The sequence below is a fragment of the Amaranthus tricolor genome, chromosome 7 (genome assembly GCF_026212465.1).
Source record: "Amaranthus tricolor cultivar Red isolate AtriRed21 chromosome 7, ASM2621246v1, whole genome shotgun sequence".
Lineage (NCBI taxonomy): Eukaryota > Viridiplantae > Streptophyta > Magnoliopsida > Caryophyllales > Amaranthaceae > Amaranthus > Amaranthus tricolor.
The window spans coordinates 11,678,781-11,702,057 of record NC_080053.1 but is presented as its reverse complement, the minus strand read 5'-3'; the positions used below and the strand labels follow the sequence as shown (position 1 = coordinate 11,702,057).

The 23,277-nt window shown below is 33.6% G+C and overlaps 1 protein-coding gene across 5 annotated transcripts in view; it reads right to left on the bottom strand.

The window, feature by feature from the left end:
• Positions 1–4,636: 4,636 nt before the first annotated feature.
• The window catches only part of LOC130818731 (uncharacterized), an 18,811-nt gene continuing 170 nt past the window's right edge, over positions 4,637–23,277 (bottom strand). Inside the window, exons 1-17 of one of the 5 annotated variants that reach the window (XR_009043977.1) lie at positions 22,896–23,277; positions 21,723–21,857; positions 21,182–21,597; positions 18,126–18,535; positions 17,666–17,865; positions 16,861–17,025; positions 14,491–14,805; positions 13,236–13,394; positions 13,017–13,166; positions 10,080–10,277; positions 9,943–9,984; positions 9,551–9,745; positions 9,421–9,462; positions 7,478–7,859; positions 7,256–7,398; positions 6,327–6,936; positions 4,637–5,567 (exon numbers count right to left, since the gene is read on the bottom strand). The exon at positions 22,896–23,277 is cut by the window's right edge and continues 90 nt beyond it. Coding sequence is in view for 4 of the 5 variants with exons in the window: in XM_057684915.1 (XP_057540898.1) it covers positions 7,330–7,398; positions 7,478–7,859; positions 9,421–9,462; positions 9,551–9,745; positions 9,943–9,984; positions 10,080–10,277; positions 13,017–13,166; positions 13,236–13,394; positions 14,491–14,805; positions 16,861–17,025; positions 17,666–17,865; positions 18,126–18,535; positions 21,182–21,563 (2,709 nt within the window). In the remaining variant the exon portion in view is untranslated. Of the gene's footprint in view, positions 5,568–6,326; positions 6,937–7,201; positions 7,399–7,477; positions 7,860–9,420; positions 9,463–9,550; positions 9,746–9,942; positions 9,985–10,079; positions 10,278–13,016; positions 13,167–13,235; positions 13,395–14,490; positions 14,806–16,860; positions 17,026–17,665; positions 17,866–18,125; positions 18,536–21,181; positions 21,858–22,895 lie in introns of those variants that run through there. The other 4 variants (XM_057684915.1, XM_057684918.1, XM_057684917.1 and 1 more) reach the window with 4 other exon arrangements.

Genomic DNA, 23,277 nt, shown 5'->3' with positions numbered 1-23,277 from the left:
ATCACTTTATTTGTCATTTTTGTTGAGGTTCATATGGAATTATTATTTTATCCCCCATTTTCCCTATAAATGTTGGGTTTTGTTGTCCTATTTATCCCATTTTTGATGTTAAGTAACTCTTAAACCCTAGATTTACACTTATTCATGCATATTCAGACAAAAAAACAACATCCTTTTTAGGACCTATTTTGATTCTATTTTGTGTTTGAATTCGTTGGATGAGCTCAATTTATCCTCATATCCACGTGACAGTGCGAGGTCGTTACTTTCAGTGATTGTGCAACACCAGTCTCCCTGTTGCTTTACATATTGCATTACTGTTAGTAAATAATATATGAAAATTATTATATACTACATTCTAAATAAATTTATTGTATATATTGCATTATTATTATTATTATTATTATTATTATTATTATTATTATATATATATATATATATATATATATATATATATTTTGTTGAGTCATTATATATCTTACGTTTAAATTGTAATCATTAGAATTAAATTTTACTTAAAAAATAAAATATGAAAAACTAATTGCTCACTGACTACTGGTTTATAAACAGCAGAACATTAACAATAATAAGTCAAGAAAAGTCCACATCAAATTTTTTGATGTTGAGTTTTCTTGGCTTGATGTTAATGGCCCAATGTAGTAACAGTGGACTATTCAATTCCTCAGGTTCAACTGAAAGATGCTTAATTTTGAAAAGGAAAAATTATTTAGAATAATCCAATTTTATCATGATTTTCCAACAACAATTTTACATATTGATTAAATATGAATGATCCTAACTTCGAAGGATATTTTTTTAGAGTATACCCGATAACCTAAAGACTTGATGTATCAAGTTTTTTTTTAAAAAAAGGTAAATTAAATTAAAATATAGAAAAAAATGTTTAGAAAATATTTTTTAAAAATTCTGATTTGTGTTAATTATTCAAAATTTTTTATGTAAATTTTCATAATTTTTCTCTAATTTTACATTAATTTTCAGTTTACTTTTTTGGTGAATTATCTACTATAACAGATCATTGGGTTACCTAAGTTTACTTTAGAAAAATATCTCCTAAAGTTGGGGTTATTTATGGTTAATCAATAGGTGAGATTATTGTATGAACATCATGAAAATGTTGGATTATTCTAGGTAATTTTTTCTTTTGAAAAATACTCCCTTTGTTCCTCAAAGAAATTTTCATTTAACATTTTGGGTTGTTTCATTTGTTGTTCCCATAAAGAATATTTTTATTTATATCAGAAATTTTGGACAAAAATAACCTTATTTATCCTCTTTTTAATATTTTATTAATAATTCTTATATATGTTCTCACATATTTTCCTCTAACTTCATTTTAACAATTTTATATTTTTTATGGTTTTCATGTGTTCCTCACTAACTTCATAAAAATATTTTTTCTTTAGTTGTGCTTGTGCTCCTCACATTTTTTACACTAACATTCTTTTAATAATTTTTAATGTTTATGATCTTCAATTTTTCCTCTATCAAATTTATTATTCAATAAAAAATATATCTATTTTTTAAAACATCCAATTTTTCTGAATTTTCGTGAACATTCCTTGTGGGAACATCATTAAGAACGGAGGAAGTAGTTTTTTATGCGTTTAGTTTTTTATTTTTTTTAATAAAAAAGCCTATATTTTCGATATTTTCCAAACATTGTAAGTTAATAAAAAAAAAAGGTAATGCAATGAAGGTATTTATGCATCGAGCTTCTGCACTGGACAAACTACGATAAAATGTAGAGCAACCCCAACTGATTACTTCAGAGATTACAGCAGTTCAAATTTACAACCCTCTGCTAGGCAACTTATTGGACACAATTTGTTTCAGCGAAAATGCGAAGACATTTAAATACAGTTTCTCCTCTTACGTTAACTTTATCATTAAAAAGAACAAAATTACGTACATCCGTAAAGATACTTGAGAAAATTTGAAATATATAAGAGATTTCATAAAAAAAAAATAAAAAAAAAGCATATAATAAGATAATTTTAAACTTATTTCCAAAAATAAGCGTCTGACTCACCATAGCTAGCTTCGAATTAGTTCGCACTTATTAACTGCGAACAAACAGAAAAGGTCAAAAAAAGTCAACACATCTGCTCGCAGTTACTAACTAAAAACAAAGGAGAACCCTGGTCAAACTTGGTCAAACTTTGTGGCTTTTTTTTTTTTTTTTTACCTTTTTCGTTTGTTCGCAGTTAGTAAGTGCGAACAAGCCTATTGAGTTTTTTCTTGTGGCGTGTGGTCAATTAGCCGTTAATTAAGCCTCTATATATACTAGAACCTTATAACTTATTTCATTCCATCCAAATTCAGCAAATAGGTGGTATATCTCCAGTTTGTTACATTTGCACTTCCTTTGATTCAAGTCCACAGTTTAAATCTTAACACTCTTGGACGATCCTCTATTTCCCCGCCAGTCTTAACTTCAGAAACACCTCTACTATAGTCAAATGCGACAATCTCATGAAAGTTCGCTTTCTCGGTGTTTCTATTGATAATCTTGGTGGTATGCAGTGTGTACATATGTCCTCCAAGTAATCATGCACTAGCACATTTACGTCTTTTAGCAAAATAATCATTTACCCGATAGAAGGTGAATTCAACTAGTGTAGTCAAAGGCAAGAAATGTACACCCTTCATCACAAAGTTGAAAACTTCAGCTAAGTTCGTGTTAGTGACGTCATACCTATGACCCCCATCATGACACAACGACCACTTAAACATGTCACCTACTTTATCAATCCAAAAAATTGCCTCTCGTTTTGCAGTCCCAATTGCCCTCAATACATTCATTAACTTAGCATGTTGTCTTTGCTCAGCAGTTTTACCAAACAACTTCTTCAGTTGAATATTACCCATAGCACGATTAGAGTTGCTAAGCAAGTAACATAAGCATAACCTATGATGGGCATAAGGTGGTTGTCACACCAGCTCTTCCATGGTTGCTAAAATACCTGCGTGTCTATTGGAGATAACGCATAAACCCATCCTCTGTGTGACATGCTTATGAATACAAGCCATGAACCACGACCATGCACTTATACACTCCTTCTCAAACAAGGCAAACACTAATGGAAAGATTCCCTTATCACCATCTTGGACAATGACAGTCAATAAGGTATGACGATACTTACCATACAAGTGTGTGTCGTCAATGACGATAAGAGGTTTACAATGATTGAAGCCTTCAATACAAGGTTCAAAAGCCCAAAAGACACGTTAGAAGGTTTTAATATTAGGTTGCACATATACACTCGCGTCATTGTCTTCCTTAAAAAACCACTCAAATATTAGGCCAGGGTTAGAATGTTGCAAAGCTTTTAAAAAGCGTGGAAGGAGAGAATAAGAACCTTCCCAAGTTCCAGACAACAAGGCTTGTTGCTTAGCACACCATGCTCGCTAAATTCACTTCTAGACCAAAACGATCTTTAACTATCTGTAATTGATGGGTCTTTAGAAACACAGTTTTTAATAGCATTGTTAATGACAGAAGATGTCAAATGAATGACATTGTTAATGACACAAGACCCATGCTTACCATTGTACGTAACAATACGCCATAAAGATGAATATGAATCCAGCGTAGCCCTAAGTCTCCACGAACAACCCCGCTTATTACACTTCAAAGTAAGGACGGTTTGGTTTGAAGTCTCCGTTCTATACTCCACATTTCTACTGATATGATACACTCTTATAGCTTCCAACAAAGCTTCCTTACCATCGAACATCATACCCTTCTCCAACTCCTCTTCTTCGGTGTAAGTAGTATCATAAGCCTAAGTCCTCTAGGAGTTGTCCTCCTCATACTCGTCTAGAGGTGGACATAGGGCATCAGGTGTAGGAGCAACAATTGTAGTAATGTTGCCTAGAGGAGTCCAATCCAATCTTAGAACATATTAAACGTTTAAACTCATTCAAATCCATTTTCGAGTTACATGCAAACAACCTACGTCTAACCCAACATAATGAACTTTGCCACTACTTTTTCGAATAGAACCATTCCAAAAACATACTATAGTGACACGAAATGATGCCATTTCTACATAAATACAAACAAAATCAACATCATCATCAACTTCATATGCCAATACAATTTTGTTTATAAAAATATCAACTACATTAGCCTAAACAATCTTTGTTTAACATTCTTACATAAATAATGTCATATCACCAATCTTTCTAGTTCATTATCACCATATAAACTATCTTTATAGTGCATTATCACCATATAAACTAGTGCATTATATAACAATAACAATATCATATATTTCAGAATTATATAACAATAACATAATTGAGAATAATATAACAACATATACACTGGTGCATTATCACCATCAACAAGCATACTTCAAAAATCAACACAATAAAGTAATTAAAACAATTAAGTATTACCTTAATCAATTGTGGATGACCTAGAAGAGTAGTGATTTGAGGTTTTGTGACCTACATTTTAATAAACATATAAGAACTTCAATAAAATCCTAATTTTCGAATTAAAACTCGCAATAATCGGGTAAAAAATTACCTTTGTGCAACCTAAGGTGTCACAAACTTAATTTGAAGTGTTAAATTAGAAGAGGAATAAATTGAAGGATTCAAGCTAGTTTAATGGAGGTTTTTAAGAGGGAAATGTCGAAAACTTTAAGGCTTGTGTTTCTGAAATTTGGGGGAATGAGGAAGAAAAGACAGCTTCTGAATTTAGCCTCGAGTTGGTTCGCAATTAGTAACTGCGAACAAACATTCTGGTCAAGAAAAGTCAAACATTTAGTTCGCAGTTACTAAGTGCGAACAACTTAATTTTTTTTATTAACACACCTGTTCGCAGTAACTGCGAACATATACCGATCTTATGGCTTGGAAATTTCACGCTTATAAATGGAATTAAGTTTAAAAGTATCTTATTACATGCTTTTTTTTTGGATAAAATCACTTATCTATTTCAAATTTCGATACTTGATGGCATTTGGGGTATTGGAATGGAGTGTTGTATATCCTCCCATCGATGAATATACACATCCCAATGTGAAAATATGAAGAGGATATGAAACTACACACAATGCTAAGTGCAACATACAAAAATTAAAAATATTTCATATTCCAACAAGCGAGAAAACAACCACAACAAAGTGGAGAATCCTCTCAAGTCAGGCCACATTTGATCTTTTTAGATGATCTTTTTTCAAATAAACCATCAAGATCTAACTTAAACATTACACTTAACTTGATCGATGACAAAAGGAGAGAAAGACTTAAAATTCCAGAAACATTCATAACAGTTCTTCGGGACCCTGCAGTGGAATTGTTGATTACAGCTTCAATTCTAATATTTGAAGCTCTCCTCATGATATTGTATTTCCTCGGCACTGTGGCAGACAGCAGTCTTTTATCATCTATAATCTCAAGTTTAGCGAGGATTGATCTTTTATCTATTGACCAGATCTGGAGGAAGGCCAATGGTGTAAATAGCAGCTGGATGAATCAAGAACAGGTTTAAGCCATCCGTAAGAAGCCTCAAGGAGACTTTATTGCCTCTACAAAACACAAATAAATCATCAGCAAAGCTTAGGTGGTTAAGCTTCAAAGTTGAGCATATGGGACGAAAACTCAAGTCGTAAAGTTAGCCAATATAGCACATAATCCTAGAACGGTATTCCATTCTCAAAACAAAAAGATCTCCTGGGAGAAAAAGGACCAACAAAAGAGCCATTCAAAAGCAAGAAAAAGTGACAGTCTTCACAAACATTTGAGGAAAATTAAAAGGCGTCATCAAATATCTTGCATAAAAGCCCAGTCTAAGGTGTCATACGTATTTTCTTAAATCTACAATCACTAAGCAACCAGGAAAATAATGAGTCCTTCTCTACAATTTCACAATATCTTGACAGAGGATATCAGCCAAATAGATTTATCTTTCACAAAAGCCATTGGAAAAGTTATGCTTATTTCCATACAATTATACCAACTCTTGATTAGCCATAAATAATACCAACTTAAGAGTTTGTTTTCTTAGAATAATACAAACTTTTATTAGGCATAAAAGTACCTTTGTTTTTTGTCAAATAACCTATTATAAACAAAAGTTGGTATTATTCTAGGGAAACGTTCCCTAAATCAGTGAAAGTTCACGGTAAATTTTCCAAAGAAATTTGGTTTTGAGATACCAAAGTATTAAGAACAAAACTTAAACTAGAACAGATGAACTTAGAAATGATATTATATATGGTAAAACAAAAAGCAATGGGTTTAAAGTCATTGGAAGTACAAGCATTGTTAATAATGTCCATACTCACAATCTTTCAGGCTTTCTTAAATAAACAGCTGTTGATGCTATCTAAACCAGTAGACTTGTCATCAGGAATTGACAAGAGGAGCCTTAATATCACCAGGTGTGAAGTTGAAATCAAGGAGATGAAGCTGATCCTTGGTCAGTTTATGACCAAGGTTAATGATATCCATTTGTAGACAGAGCCTTCCTGATCTCCATAATAGCTACAAAAGGCTTTGCTGATCTCGGATCCCCTCCATATCAGGATCCCCTCCATATTAGTAATAGCACCACTAATAGAATCAAAAACTCTGATATTATTCCTAGATCGTCTGCTGAATACTTTGATGGAAGAGTTTTGTGTTATCATCATCATAATGCAGCCAAGCCATTTAAGCCTTGTGGTAGGGGAAAGAGCAATAGTTGTCTTGAGCTCCTTAAAGAATTCAGATTGCTAGCAGCTAGCATCTCATCTTTAGCCAAATTTTCATCCAAAGGACAAGAATGAAGATGACCTTGGATCATCTACAAATAAAGATCTGCTTGACCAACATTTTCCTGAACCTCAATTGAATTGAGGTCTTAAAGGGATTTCTTCACCATTTTTCAGTCTGCTGAATTTGGAAGCCTGTAGCCTGCGAGGTTTTTCTAAAATTTATTCACATTAATGATACATTCAACTACTCAAGCTATTATGCTTAAAGTCAAACAGGCCAAATTACCCTCGAAGCACTGTAGAGAAACTTTGCAAGTTATTCAAAGTGTGATTAAAAAATTATGAAAAAAAAAACTGTAAATTAACAGAAGAATTTAGTAAGAATTGGAAATGTGGGTAGAATTACGAGATGATGATTGATAGATTTTTTTTAATAAGGATTTTGAGTGGTGTAAGATACTCACAAATATGAAATAAGGTAAAGCTTAATAAAAAAATTCTGAAAGCCTGTCCAATACATTTTCTCCTCCTTTATATAGTTCTTGAACTCATCCCCTGCTTGCACAACTCACTCCGATACACCCTAACAGCATTATGTCAAATTTTCCAAATTGCTCTTTCTGTTCCGCCTCGCATAAGTCAAGTATATGGGTGGTTTGACCTGATACAACAGAAACATGAAGTCAATTTGAAAATTTAAGAAGAGACAACAAAGATGTGAACTAAAAGCCTCATCATACAGGAGGTTTGGAGGTCAAATTGGAAATACTCCTTTGTTTGTGAGTAATATCTTTCTTTAAGAGAATTGACAAGGGCAAATCTTCCCATTCTAAAGATTGATCAGTATGCAGCTCCCTTTTCTTTTTCTTAACAGCTTTTTCCTTACTTGAGCCAGCTGTATCCATAGAATGGGTCTCATTACCATCTCTCAACTCCGTCTGCTCATAGTTATCTCCAAAAGAAGTTTCAGCAAAAGAACTCCTTAATTGCAATCGTGAGGACCTTTTATTCCTTCCCACAGTAACCATGTTAGACACATCTGCCTGGATTCCATCCTCTATCTGCTTCAAACTGTTTCCTTCAGGCCTTCTTGACCTGGTCTTGAATGGCATGTTCCTACAACTAGCATCAGCGTCAGAAACATGAGTACGAAATACACAATAGAGGAAACAAAAATCATTCAGAAGTCCAGAATTACTAGATATTATTCGGTGTCTTCTTTTTAACAATGCAGAAAACTTGAAAACAAAAACATATACCATTACGCACCCATGTGAACATCTGTCAATGCAAACATGAGCAAATTAGGATATATAAGCTCTAACGTCAAAAAAGAGAATCACTTAGATAGGTTTTTGCTGTGAAAATAGGGTTCATAATAAACCATATTATTTAGTTACAAGTTACAATCGTTGGCATACATTAGTTGTTTTGTGTTATTGCACTTTAAATATGCCAGTTATCAAGTCATAAACGAGTTTGTAATCAATATGTTCACAAACATAAACAAGTCAAGCGATGAAGTTGTTTGAATTTGACACAGAATTGAACGAGGTTCAAAATTTTGTTCAAATATTTTATTTACTATATGGACAAGATAGTTCAAGCTTTCAGCTCTAGTTTAGCAGTCAATCCTTGTCCAGATCACCCACCCTAAAACACAAGTCAAACATCAACCAAATCATTACAGTGGCAGTCCAATTCATGAAATACTAGTCCTGCATTTGAAGCAGTTATACACTCCACTGAAAAACCTATGTTTCTAGAACACGAATTTGGGACAGTGTCCGACACATGTCCGAGTTCTGAGTCAATAATGACTGGAATTTTCTTACATGTCCGAGATTTGGACATGGACAAAGAAGTGAGTACAAAGGAAAAAGAAAGACGTTGAAGAGGAGAGATAAAGAACTCCATCTCTGAAAATATGTAGCGTGAAACAGACGAGAGAAAAAAGAAAAAAAGATGCCGAACAAGTTTCCCCAAAAGATCACAGGCATACTTATACTTGCCCCACCTTCACAAAATAACAACCCTAGCGTTTCATTAACAGTACATGTTTATTTTCTTCAATTACAGAACTACTATTCTTCCCTTCTACCATGTCCAAGTACAAATCGTCGGATGCAATCTAGACATTACGTCTGTGTTCATGTTCGTGCCGTGTTTGAAATAATACGTGGGTTAAGATGAGTGTTTGGGCAACATAGGTGAAAACTAAGAGCACAATGCAAACGCATTTCAGCCTTGGTTTTAATAGGTGCAAGGCTCCCTAAGGCGGTAAGATCCCTAAAGCCTAGGCCAGGCGCTAGCCTTTGGGTGTGTGGCACCTAAAAAACCAAAGAAAACTAAATCGAAAAACCCAAAAAACAATAATCTGGACAAAGACAATAAATAAAGAAAAAAAAAGAGAACACATTTGGTAGGTACCTGTACATCGTATGAGACTAAAACCAAAAGACTATCTAAGGTGCTTGACTTAAGCACAATAAAGCGCTCTAAGGCACTTTAATTTTCCCAAACACTTACTCCAATGGCTAGCTCAATAGCAGATAACAAGTACCTAAAAAAGCAGTGAATAACTAATAGCTACAAGAATCAGTTACATAGAGCCAATGAAGCATAGACTATGGCCGAATTATATCAAATCAGAAGGAGAAAGCAGAAAAATAAAGAAACTCACTTGGTCTCTTCTGCAATGCCCTCATAGGAGTGTATGCTTTTACTGCATAGAAAGTTTTGAAAGATCAAAAGTGCATTTTTAGTTTGATGAGTTATAATAAGAACTTACAAATGTTGCACAAACATCATACCCTGACTTCAAAGGTTTTCTTGTAGCATTCAGGTTTCCACAATGCTTCTTTTTCTTAGAATCAGATCTAATGGGACTAAACTTCTTATTTTCAAGGATACCGTACCCATCAGTGCTACATGCATCATTACTATTATTAGCAACCCCACTTGATTTATCATTTCTTTTACGCTTTCTTGATGCAACTCCTTTCAGACTACAGCACCATTTCAGGAACAGAAGTATTTCCCACAACATTAGATATACGACATAAAACATCCAACCTATAAGCACTTGAATTTTGAATTAATGGCAATTTAAAGTGGAATATAAACCATAGTTAAAAATGAAAGACAAGTGTATGAAATCATAACAAATTCCAAAGAAGCAGAAAACCAGCTAAGAATCACTTACTGCGAAATGCTCTGTGTGTTTGGAGTTAATTGCCTACCTTTCCTGTATAAACATTTTAGTATTCAATAGAAAAAAAAATGATCAAGCATTGACCATCAATGAAATTCAAAATCCACATTCACAAACAATGCTAACACCTTTTTCGTGTTTGGGATTTCTTTTCTTTTTTCATCTCATTTGCTGAATTTGTAATAGGTAATGGGACAAAGTCATTCATCCCAAGGGCAGGACGCTCTGACTCCCTATCCACAAAATTGGAGATCAGTGCCACCTCTTTTATGTGTTTTGCAGCTTTGAGCAACGGAACTTCATCTGGAAACAACTTCTTCCATCTCCTACTCCATATAAAAATATAACAAAATCAAACCAGATTATTGAAATCAAAGAGAATACACTAAAATAATTGTCATAGAAACAACGTTGACATGCTATGTTACTCGATTAGGTGTACAAGTCTCTCAACATCACATCTATATTAGATAAAACTCCATGCTTATTAATCAAAAATGAAGTTGAAAAACGCACACTTGCTATATTTCAATAATGATGCTGCATCCATATAGTTTAATGATGGTGCTGCATACATACAGTTTCAACTTACTCTTAGACTGCCTCTTCATATTTATTCTGAAGTCAACTTGGGCTAATCTGAAATTCATTGTTACAGACCAGTACTCATTTTCCAGCTGAACCTATTTTACAGCATTTGAAGTGCTAAACGCGAACTACTGCTTAAGAAGTTAACTTCCAATTCTTTTTAGATAAACTTATATTTGCTTCGGCTTACATTATTTGTTGAACTAAATTTATTCTAGCTACGACCACGATTCACGACCCTTCTCTCTTTCTTGACTTTTTCACGTTAGCATGCTATATTATTTGTAGTCCCAACAAAATTTAGCCTTAATAGACGTTTTACAATTCCTTATCATGAAGAAATAGGCTTTTCTGATATGAAAATTTCCTTCGCGACAGATACCCTTCCTCCATTTTCTCACAACCTCTCTACAAGCTCATCAGATCATGCTTTTTCATATAATAATCATGAATCCATGTCTGTCTTTTCTTATTTCAATAGCCCAATGTTGTTTCAGGATAGTATATAATTTGTTTTGGACATAGCTTATTCTTGCTGTAACTTAAATTAACAAGTTAGGGTGAATACATCCTTCTTAATAAAGGTTAAATTTTATTTTATGGCTTATATTTATGATTTTCCCTCTGTCTCCAATGATCTTTACACTTTGGGTTTCCATCTATTTCATAATGTTCATTACATTTTCATTTTCCATATCTTCCACCATTTCTTTGCCTTTAAATCAATTCTTCCTCTACATCCTCGATTCTTCCCCTTCCTCTTTCTTCAAGGCTCATAATAACATATAGGGCATAGAGAGAGCCCTTGCAGTCCATTCTCACCTATCAAGTCAACAAGCCCAGTCCTATAAGTTAGGCAATAATCTTTTCTCTAATAAATGCATATTACTGCTCCACAAAAACGCCAATTTTAGAATCTTGACGGCTACCTTAAACTAAAGCTTTCCAAAGAACCCAGAACCGAAAACTTCTCTTTTTGGACAGAACTAGCAAGCAAGGGAGGTTTCCATCGTACTCCGGTGTACGGCTTGCTCAAAATGGAGCATAGGAAGCCCTCATAGCACAATTTCATATGTTCTTCAATTAGTAATACATAAAGATAATATGATTAATGAACTACAAGATTTCTAGGCAGTCTCAAGAAGATAATGATCCTTTTGAGCTGAAGCAAACTAATTACTTTTATTAATTTTTTAAAGCCACTAAAATAAAGAATCAACCGGGCACATTTGTAGCTATCTTGGCCGCTAAAGTATACTGATCCTTAAGTTACTTAGTAGAATCCTTAAATTTAAGATCAAACACCTTAGTTTAATAGTTGTTTGCCTAAGGTGGGCGGATGGAGGAAACCGTTAAGATAATTTAAATGACAGACTTGTTAATTTGGAAAGTTAGTAAATGAGGCTTAGAAGACTCCAACACATGTTCAAGAGTCTACTAACGTGTCCAAAGTAAAGAGTGTTTTAAGGATAGGAATCTTCATGCTTAGTTAAATTAATTAAGTATTGTTTAACTTTTAATCATATAATTTAAGTTTAAGTGTCCATTGTCGATAAATTTGGTTTTGATTAAATAATATATAGTAAACGGACTTGTTGAATTATGTGCACTTCTTAATGTGACGCTGGAAATGTGTTTGCTATCATGGATCAACAAGTAACACTTTGTCTGTACAAGGGATATGTTACATTAATTTGACTTCGTCAACCTTCGCGTAGATGACAGCGATTTAATGATAATGGGATAATGGAATAAAATCTTTCAGTTTGAATCGAAGTTGAATATTTTAGCTAGGGCAGGGTTCAATGAGAAAATTTTTAATTATGAGGATGATGAGAAGGAAAATATCTTGTTTTTTGATCATGCAACAGAAACAATAAATCAATAATGCTTCCACAATTTCAAAATTACATGTATTTTTTATTAGAATTTTCAATCGAAAAGTTTGAGCTGCTATATTAATAGTATATGTTGGTCAGACTCTTCCTTTTACCACAAATGGTAGTTGGATATTGCTTGCAAGGGTCTAGATCGGGTACAACATACATGTAATTGCAAGGTCACACTGCCGGAGTTCGGAATATTTTAGATAGGGCAGGGTTAAATGAGAAAAATTTTAATTATGAGTATAATTAGCAGGAAAACATCTCATTTTTTCATCATGCAAGAGAAACAATAAATTAATAATTAGGCAACGAAGGTAAAGAGAACATCAATTTCTTGGCAGACAGATTGGTGCTGAAATTGAAGCAGGAAGAAATGGAATACAGAGGAAGTATTGTTAGTGAAGAAAAAGAGCTCTACCATGTTTTATCCAACCATATAACTTTGTATCATTCAAAATTCAAGAACTTAGAGAATTATTTTACTAGTTGATCATTATCATGTTTCCAAATACAAAATGTTGATGATTGACAAGTGACATCTACTGGGGAGTGCAAATATGGAAGAAAACAGTAAATATTATTCCATCATACCTTCGGCACTGGTTATCTGTTCTTAAAGGAACACATCCAGCAATTTTGGACCAGCAATATCCATATTCTGATATAGCCTCTTTTAGCTTCATATCTTCTTCTTTGGTCCATTCACCGTGTTTCAAAGACGGATCGAGAACATTAACCCATCTACAAGAAAAAGAAAATAAACATCACAGTAGATGCAACAAAAGACAGCTAAAAATCAAAAATTTTTACCTTTCTCTACATTGGACTTGGGTCCTTCCTGGTACAAACTGAGCAATTCGATACCAACTTTTATATCCAAAAAGAGTGACAGCAACCCTTAAGCGTTTATCTTCATCAGTACTCCATCTCCCCACCCTTTGTCTAGCAGGAAGCAAAGTTTTGCGCCACCTAATAAATAATTTTGAAACAGAAATTCAACGCCTAATCAGCTTTCCAGTTTCAGCTTGGAATCATATCAAACAAAATACAACTGTAAAGGATCACAAGACTAGACATTTTATATATGTAGCTGAGTCAGAATGAAGCCAAGTGTAATGTACACCAAAATAACATAACTAGCACAATTAGAATACTACAGCTTATACATAAACACAAAACAGAGACCATGACGTTGAATATGATTAACTTATCATATAATATAAAGCCATACCCAAAAGCCAAGCATTAATCTGGCGTAGCCTCAGTATGATTTCAATTCAAATGCAATCACGACCAGAAAGATGTCACTCCATGTTTATATCTGACACCCTTTTATTTCAGGTATACAGGGAAAAGGAGAAAAAACATTAGGTGGGTACATGTGACAAGAGAGATAGAGACAACAATTCACCATATGTGGATAATGGAAAAAAAAAAAAAAAAAAAAAAAAAAAGGAGCACATCAACCTGGAGTACTGAATTCAAAGAAGGTACATCATTTGTAACAAAGAAAGTAATCAATAATGTCTTCGAAAAACACCAAGGATTCACCCATATAAAAAAGAGGGCTCATTTATAAAGGCTCACATTCTAGTGCTATATAGCAATTAATCTAGAGAACCATGAGAGAAGGCTTGCTTTATGAAAGGAGAGCAGCAGTCAATTGGAAAAAAATACTACAATGTCAAAAGCCTTATTTCTAAATATATAAAAATCAACTGGTGAGATCTGCAACAATCCTCCAATTTCATATAGGCATTCAGCTGACTAGATACTCAAGCCATAAATTTCATTTTAAATTAATGTAGGTCTATTATGATATACAAAAAATCCTAATGTATTTCAATGCTTACACCTAATAGGATGAGATCAAGACATCACTTTGAAACAAATTAAAGGTAAAAAAGTTCATCTTTATAGACAGTTGATTATTGCATCAGTTACAAACATTACACACCTTAACAACATACAGAACAACAGACGTTCTAGTCTATATCTTTCTCAAGACATTCTAGTCTATCAAAAGCACAAAACTTTGTCTAAAATTGTTACCCTGTTTACTGACCTATTAGAGCACTGCGTCCCCGTCCGTCCTTCAAAAACAGACGCAACAGCTTGCCAATTACTCTCCCCAAAAGCCTCCACAGCAGAGCACAATTGAGCATCTTCATCCTCTGTCCACACTCTTTTCAATATACTGGCATTCAGACTCCTTTGATAGCGTGCCAAGCACTGAAATGGAGTCCGGTTAGTTCCCAACTTTTCAGCAATATAACTCCAGTTATGGATCCCATTCTTCTGAAGGAGAAGCAAAAGATGCTTGTCCTCATCTGATGTCCAATTGTCTCGGTTGATCAAGCGGTTTTCATAATTTAACCACCTGCATGTTTTGACCAATAGAATATATTTCAATTATTTCGATAAGGCACGTTACTGCAACAGAGAATTAAGCCTTCAACCTTGCTTCTCTTAGAAAAAATGTATTTAGATACAATATGATAAACGATAAGAAAAATCTGTGGTAGCAAATGAAACTTTTTATATTGAAGTGAAAAGAACACACTTATATACAGTCCATGTTTCAGAAGTAGTCCAGAAATATCAATTGATATTCAAAAATTTTAACGATCCACTAAACCTTCTTTTTATTTTTTTTTACACATTACATCTAACATGAAGTATTTACCCGGTTACGAGGCATGTTTTACCCATTCTGAGGTAGGCCCAAACAGCAACTCTTTTTGCTCAATCTTTTTTTGCTCAGGAAAACTCATCACCAAACAAGTTTTATTCTTATTTAAAAAAACAATACAATCACACAACATTCCATCACCTGAATTCCACTAAGCAGCCCTCGCCTAAATGAGGTTTGGGCAGGACAGGCGTAAGCAACCTTACCCAAGTAAAAGCAAGAAGGTTGTTTCCGATTAACCCTTGATTGCAAACATCATGTAAAACTTCTTTTAACTAGTAAACATGATATGAGTCATTAGACAAAATTCCATCAATAACAAGAAACAAAGAACTACAAATCTATTTATTGGAACAAACAACCTTCTCTCCACTACTCTATCGCACTCTTACTCTTAACAAAAGGACAATCTTGACAGACAAATTCATTTGTGAAATGGAGTCTTAAGATATCTTCCGTCTTGATTTTCAATATACACAAACTACTAGAGCCTAGAGATATTAGAATACAGTTTTTTACAGTGAAACTTCAGATATTTCATGGTTAGAGACTCAAAAGTCAGTAACAACGGATGAACAGCCCAGTTAACTTTTCAAACTAAGATATCACAGCTTTTGGCCATGGGTCAACATGGTAAGATTTCATTGGACGCAGCCAATATCATCATTGATCCTCCGCATAACCTGCCTTGCACTCCTAATTCCTAACAGTCTATGGGCAATAGCCTAAAAGGTTTGAACAAAACAGGCAATATCTGTTGTTTGAGCTGGGAAAGGAAGCTAAGAAAGCCATGCAACCAAATGGCGCATTAATACTTTTTCCAGTAACAGCGATTGCCACATCTCTAAGCATTCAGTATAAATTTCATAAATCAAAGCTTGTAACCACCATCCATTTTTTTCACACTGATTGACCCTTTTCATCTCCAACACAATTTAACCCTTTTCACGACCACATTTACACATCCCTCTTCTCCTTCAGGTTTTTATGTAATTATGGCCGTAAAAAGATGCCAGATAATTGGCATGAATATGTTAGCAATGGAGGTCGAGAGCAAAAAACACTGAAGAGTAGGCAGCAGAAGAACTATGTAAACCTTACTTCATCTAGGATGTGCCTTGCAGCCTACATGGTTAGCCGTAGATCAGGGGAGAGGACAGACGAAATGCAATTTATGGGTAATGCCAGTGCATAGTCCCAAAACGTAGGGTTATTGGAAGTCACGTCCCAAGAAGAATCATCAAGAACTACAAAAAAATTCAGCATGTAGGGTGAATCTGAACATTACGTCAGCTCGCTAAATCTAAACTAAAAGGTTTGACCTAAAGTAAAAGTTTCATGAAGGATCAACTCTCAATCTACATAATTTAATGATTTCCAAATAATTTCCAAGTGATGTCGTATCTACATGGTTGTTACTATTAGATCAAAAGGTTAATAAAAGCTCAGATATTTCATTTCATTTTGTGATGTGTTCAAGCATATAAAGAGATAATTCTTGGGACATAGAGTGATAAATCAACAAAGAAACTTTGGGAGAAGATAAAAAAAATTAAAACCAATGCTACGTCAAGTACCTTCTCACAATCTAGCTGAATAAAGGAAAGTTTCCTTACAAGTTACAACAATGACCATAAACAAGCAATGTCAATTTTTTTTAAAAAAAAAAAAAAGAAGCCAGTAAGCTCTCATAAGTTATATATTTACTAAAATGGCGCCACTAAAACTGCCAAAAGCACTTACCTTGCCTCACATTCGACTCCAGAACGACGAGGAAGCCTAGAAGCCAATTTATTCCAATCTACCTTCCTAGAAAACTCTTGGATGATTTCTGGAGTAATGTCAAGATTCGTGATTGATGAAATCATGTCATCCACGCCATTAGCAAGCCCATGATCATCAAAATTACTGATATGTAAGACATCAGAAAAAATGAGCATTGAAACACCAAAATTCACATGATTCCAAAAAAGAAAGGTGAGTAGAACTTTCTCAAAAAAATTGATTGGAGATTAAAAGATAAATTTAGAATGCCTTATGAGACTTATATCTTAAAGCATTTATAAACTAACACTTAAAATAGAAGATAAGAAATTTCTTGACCAATAATTTAAAAATGTGATTAATCAACAATACAGAAAGCATTAGTAAATAATTATTCCCCAACACATAAAGTTGCATTACTTTTCAGTATACACAAGTAAAAGCAACATGGTATTATAAGCAACATAATTTTTCTTTTGAATTACAAAAGGAATTGCTCAAAAGTGTGATCAAATTTATAAGCTTTCTACACCCGTAGCTATTGATATATACAAAACCCTCGTACAGAAAATATAAGGCAACAACATGTCTTTCAGATCCTTGGGATATCCAGAGTCATAATACAGAGGCAAAATGTTTACAAAGACAAATGACACGAAAGGAAATTTATTTACAAAAAATCTTGTTTGTTAAGTAGCTGTGGAAAATGTCTTTTCAGTACACAATTTTTGTTGGGTAGAACACATCACAGTTAATAAGATCCACATAAAATTAGTAGAACTACCTTAGTAGATCAGCAGATGTTTGGAACAATTTTTCCTGAAATTGCTTTATAATTTCTTTCTCAAGAACTCGAATTTCATTCTTTGACCATTTCTCCCGCTGAAATAATAATGGATAATTTTTCATAGTAGTCTTGTACAAAGCCACATGGGAGTTCTCTAATGGACCGTAATATATGGCAGAAACATTTTTCTCAGAACCCTGCGCGATAAATCCGTCAGTGAAAGATCAATAAGCCAGAAAAGTACAAATATATGTTCTAGTGAGTCAAAGGAATGTCTTCATAGAGTCAGTCAGCTATTCATGCATGAAGCAACAACCAAAATGCCAAATCATATCACAACAGTTTCCTGATAAAAGTAACAGAGATAATAAGTCATAACCAACCAATATAAGGTATGGTTCATTATGTTGTAAAAAGGTTGGCTAATAAAAAAGATTTCCTTAGTTACGTACATAACCTTTGTGTTAGGTTTCTGCTTTGGAACTGAAATTAGCTGGACACGAGAGTCTTGCTTCTGAGATAATGCTCGACCAATTGTCTTCTTGCACTGCACTTGGAAGTCTCTAAGTGTTTTCAGGCGCTTTTGAAGCGCTCTGTTTGCTTCCATTTTTGCTTCAATATGAAGCATCTTGTTTCGAATAAATTTCTGGCATGATCTATTTTTCTTTATGGCTTCTACAAATGTTTGTGCACTTTTAGGGAAGTTAGAGGTGCAACTAGAGGTCTCCACATTCTGCGGAACATCACAAGTGTTTTCTCCTAAATCATTTCCATGTACATATATGAACTCACTTCCCAAAGAGGCGGCAATGACATCCTCATGGAGTGTTTTGTCTACACAACTGTCATTCTTACATTCCACTGCATCTGGTATAACCATCGATCAAGAAACCAACAAACTTTTGGTCAGTAGGCAGTTGCAGAAAGATTCATTGAATATCACATTAACAAAATTAATGTTTTGCAAAAGTCATTTAACATACTCAGAAGCACAACAATTCATGACAGACTAAGCCATCTTAACAATTTACATTACAGAAAACTAATTTGGTAAAAAAAGGGTGTAGGAAAGCATCTTGCGATCTGTCAGGAGAGCACATTAGCCTGATTAAATGTTATCATCTCATTCCTTATGAAACTAGTAAATACCGCCACAGCACAGAAAAATATCGAAATAAATAGAGTATCAAACCTTCAAATGGATCTGAGTCAATCATACAAGTTACTTCAAAATTCATATTTTGACCTGAACATAATCCACTAAGAAATCGGAATAAAACTCACTAGTAATCATAAAATGCCATGTAAAGCTACTTCCCAAAAAACCAGCAAACTGAATTAAACAAATTGAATACAACTTAACCACTAAAAAGATTAATGGCACATGATGCCTAATTCACCAAAAACCGGATGATGTTCATCATTAATCCACAAATTTATTTAAAAAAACACTTCAAATCAAAATATTTCACTTTATCAACGAGAGATAAAGTAGTTTAACATGAACACTTTAAAATGGAATTTATCGATCAAAAAACGATACATCAAGCATACAAACTTAACTCACAACAATAATACCATCCCACATGACAAAAAAAAACTCGTACAAGTATCTTTTCTATGTGAAAAGAATGACATAAACCCTATCAAACCAAAAAATATGGATAGAATATAAAAATATTGTCTAATAAATTTAAGAAATCAAATAAAAAAAAGACTGATGATACTAATTTATTTAGAATCATTTATAAATTAAAGCCACAAAGTTTAGTGCATTTATTAATTATAGCTGCAAAGTTTTTTTTATGAGTTATAGCCACTATAAATCGAAAAGTGCATCTATTGTAACCATGTCGTCATAATCCGATGAATGGACTTTTTAATGACCTGCAAAATTGGTTTTAACCTTTGACTTCACTTGTTTACCATTGACAACTAACACAGCCCATCTTACCTAACCCTAATTAACCCACCCTCCAATTATTTTAATATGTCGTTCTCCCCTACATCTTTTTCAACCAATTTTCACACCAGGATTAGTCTCTAACCTATCATCTCCAACTATATACAACTCATTATATAATTATAAGCTAGAATTAAGTTTGCATAAAATCTCAAGCGATCCAAAACCCTTAAGATCACCTTAACGCGAAGCAAAATTCAAAAATTGGAGGCATAGGAGGAGAATGATCACCATGAAAATAAGTATGAAATATCAGCCCCAATAATTAAAAATTCACTATCAATAGAATCAAAAGTTGAATTAGAGTTTATTATGGAAAGAAACAAATTTATCATCAATCCCCAAAAACGAACCAATCTTTCCCCAATTTTCAACATCATAGTTCATCAAATTTCTTGAAATAGGTTTTTAAATGATGAAATTAATGAATTAATTAACCAAAAAAAAAACTTGTAAAAACAAAAAGAAACCCATTTCAATTGATGAGTTATTAAACCAAATGAGGGTATTAAAGTAGGGTAAAAAGAGATCTAGTAGGAAAAAATTGAGATTAAAAATGGCAAAAAGAATGACATTGAAGCAGGAGAGAGAAAAAGAAAATGAGATTAATGAAGAACGAAAAATGATGATGTTGAATATCAAGAGTGCATGAGTATGGAAAGATAGCAAACATAAGACACCAGCATCAAAATTCCAAGCCAAGCTGATGAAGAACAAAAAAAAGATGATGGTGAAAATCAAGAGGAAGGAGACAAAACTGGAAGGTGGGTTAACAAGGGTTAGGTAGGATGTGTTTATTATTTTGGTCAAAGGTAAAAAGATAAAGTCAAAGGTAAAAACCTCACTTAGTAGGTCACTAAAAAACTCTAATCACTGAATCCGAGCACTTGACTACAATAGATACACTTATTGATTTACAGTGGTTATAACTCAACAAAAATGAACTTTGCGGCAATAAATAAAATATGTAATTAATAAATGATTCATTTAATTATAAACAAAGCATTTGGTGTTTCTCCTAGTTGCTAGGCATGCCAATTTTGCTATAAAAATTCAATGGCAGCACTTAAATGCACATAGTATATGTGGTTCACATCTATTTTCTTTTGAAGGTTAAAGACAAAGGTGTCCAAAATATTTTTCTTGATGTACCTGTAAATAGTGTGTGAGTAGCAACTAAAAAGAACAAAAAAGTACTTTGAGACGTACTCTTTCTATCCTTCACATTTTGCACCTCTCATTTTGCACCGCTTTTCATTTTAATTTGTCTTACTGTTTTGCACCCTTTTTTTTTTGACAATGGTCTTCGTTTCCTTCTTTTAATCTCATCTACAAGCTTATACTCTCTCTCTATCTTAACCACTCGTCTCTATTCTCCACTTATTTTTTGTCTCATTCCCCTACCAAATTTCCCTTTCAATAAATTTCACACAAGGAGTATTACCTAAGGCTCCAACTTTGCATACTCAAAAATAAAGGCAAGTATGCAACAAGTAAAAGAAGTCTATGTGAAGTTCAATATAGAGAAATAAAAAACATTGAATGCTCACCCGTGGATTTGTCATCACCATACTGAGAAAAACGCTTCTGAATAGCTCGCAGAGTTTCAAAATCATCATCGTCATCATCCGAAGATGCTGGTGGAAGAGAAATCAAGGGTTTCAAAGAAAGTGGCTTAGAAATATCAACTTCAATCCCATATTGTTCCTTTATACTACGAACTAATTCCATGTCATCACCATCATCGTCATCTTCATCTTCCGAGAGATATCTACCATCGTTAACCGAACAGGTAGTGGCAGTGGCGGGAATGCTAGCACCATCAAAGTTATTAGAAGGAAAGCATTCCCTTGAAAGAGTTTGAATCTCCTCTTGTAACAAGTCATCATTGTCACTACCAGATAATTCTTCTACAAAATCATATTTGCCCATGATACCGTTTTGGAATTATGTAGAAATTTTGGTACTGTTGATCAGGAAATATCACCCGGAAAAAATAAGTGTCGTTTTGAATGAATTTTTCAGCACGTTATTTAACTACAACCCAAAATTAATAGGGGAAGAAAAGGAATTGAAGAGAAAGAGTAGAACCTCCAATGCACAATTAAGGGCAAAAATTTTACGTCGGATGTTGCACAGGACAACGTTTCGTAACATTCATACCAAGACGGTACGAGACCCAGATTTCTAGCGGCAACCAGTGGCAGATCCAGAAAAAAACAAGTGCTGTCATCAACAATTCAAATAAAAAGAAAAATTACATTCAATAATATTACACCAGTATTCTTAGATATCAAAAAAAAACCTTGATTTAGCCTTTTCAAAATAATGTTCTTTATACATTGGTCTAGTGGAATAAAGGAGGCCAACAGAATAGTCAGACATCAAATCGTCCATATTAATCAAACTAAAACTTTGAACAAGATCAATTAAGTACTAAGCTAATGACATCAAACATCATTCAAATCAGCTCTAATTGGTGAGCAACACAAAATAAGCAACATCAATTGAGCAAAACATCTCGTGACCAGTGGTGGATCCCGGGTTCAGAGTCTCATGGGGCACCAACAATTGGAAAAAATTTCAGTAGAGTTTCGTTTGTAAAATTAACAATTAAAATACTTCTATTTGTTTATTTCTACAAAATGACATATCAAAAGGAAGCAGCTTTCATTTTTACAGATCAAAAAAATGAACAAAAAGAAGGCAACTTTTAATTCCAGCTTTGCTATGTACTTATGTAGTAGGATTCCTCAAGATTAAAACAAGATCATTCACATGGAAAACAACAATCAACAAACATAAATATATTTTTCTGATAAATTGAAAAACCTTCATTTGTTTAGTTTAATTCATTCACTAAAAAGTCAAGACCTTGTACCTGGAACAAATACTTAAAAACAGATTATTCATAATTCAAATGAAACAAAACATCAATCAAAAATGGCAATAAAGTCTGCAACTTGTCAACTTGAAATTAAAGAATTAAAATAAATAAACCATTTTTAGCCAATAAATTAGGAAAATTCTATCTGTTAGTCTGGGAAAGATTTACTTTGAAAAAAAAATAACTAAACCAAGTAAGTGAAAATTCTGGGAAAGGAAAAACCCACAGAAAATCATTGGAATGGGGGGTCTAGGGAAGGAATTTCATTTCAAATCCAAGAACATCCTAACAATATTCAAGATTAAGATAATGATTAAATATTAGAACATGACGACTAATAATTTTAGATTTTAGATTAACATTAAGAGTGAAAATACCTTAAAACTGATTTTTAGGGTTTATTTTGTAAATGGTGAGTGGTGACAGCCATGCCCAACAGAAGTCAAACACACAGGCGGCAGAGACTGGGGGAAGGCGGTGGCTCGGGTAGGCGACTGGCCGGCGGTGGAGGCTGCGTTGTGGTCTGTGGCGGCAGATTTTTTTGGTTTTAGGGTTTTACCTTTTGATAGAGAAGAGAGGACTGACAGATTTTGGATTGTAATTTGCAAGAAAGGTACTTATTCATGCTTTATAGTTTGGTATTCCAATCAACAAAGATACTTTTTTTTTTGACAAAAACCAACAAAGTTACTTATTCATACAAATTGTAGAACTATCTAAACTCATATTTCAAGAAATTCAAAAAAAAAAAAAAAGCAA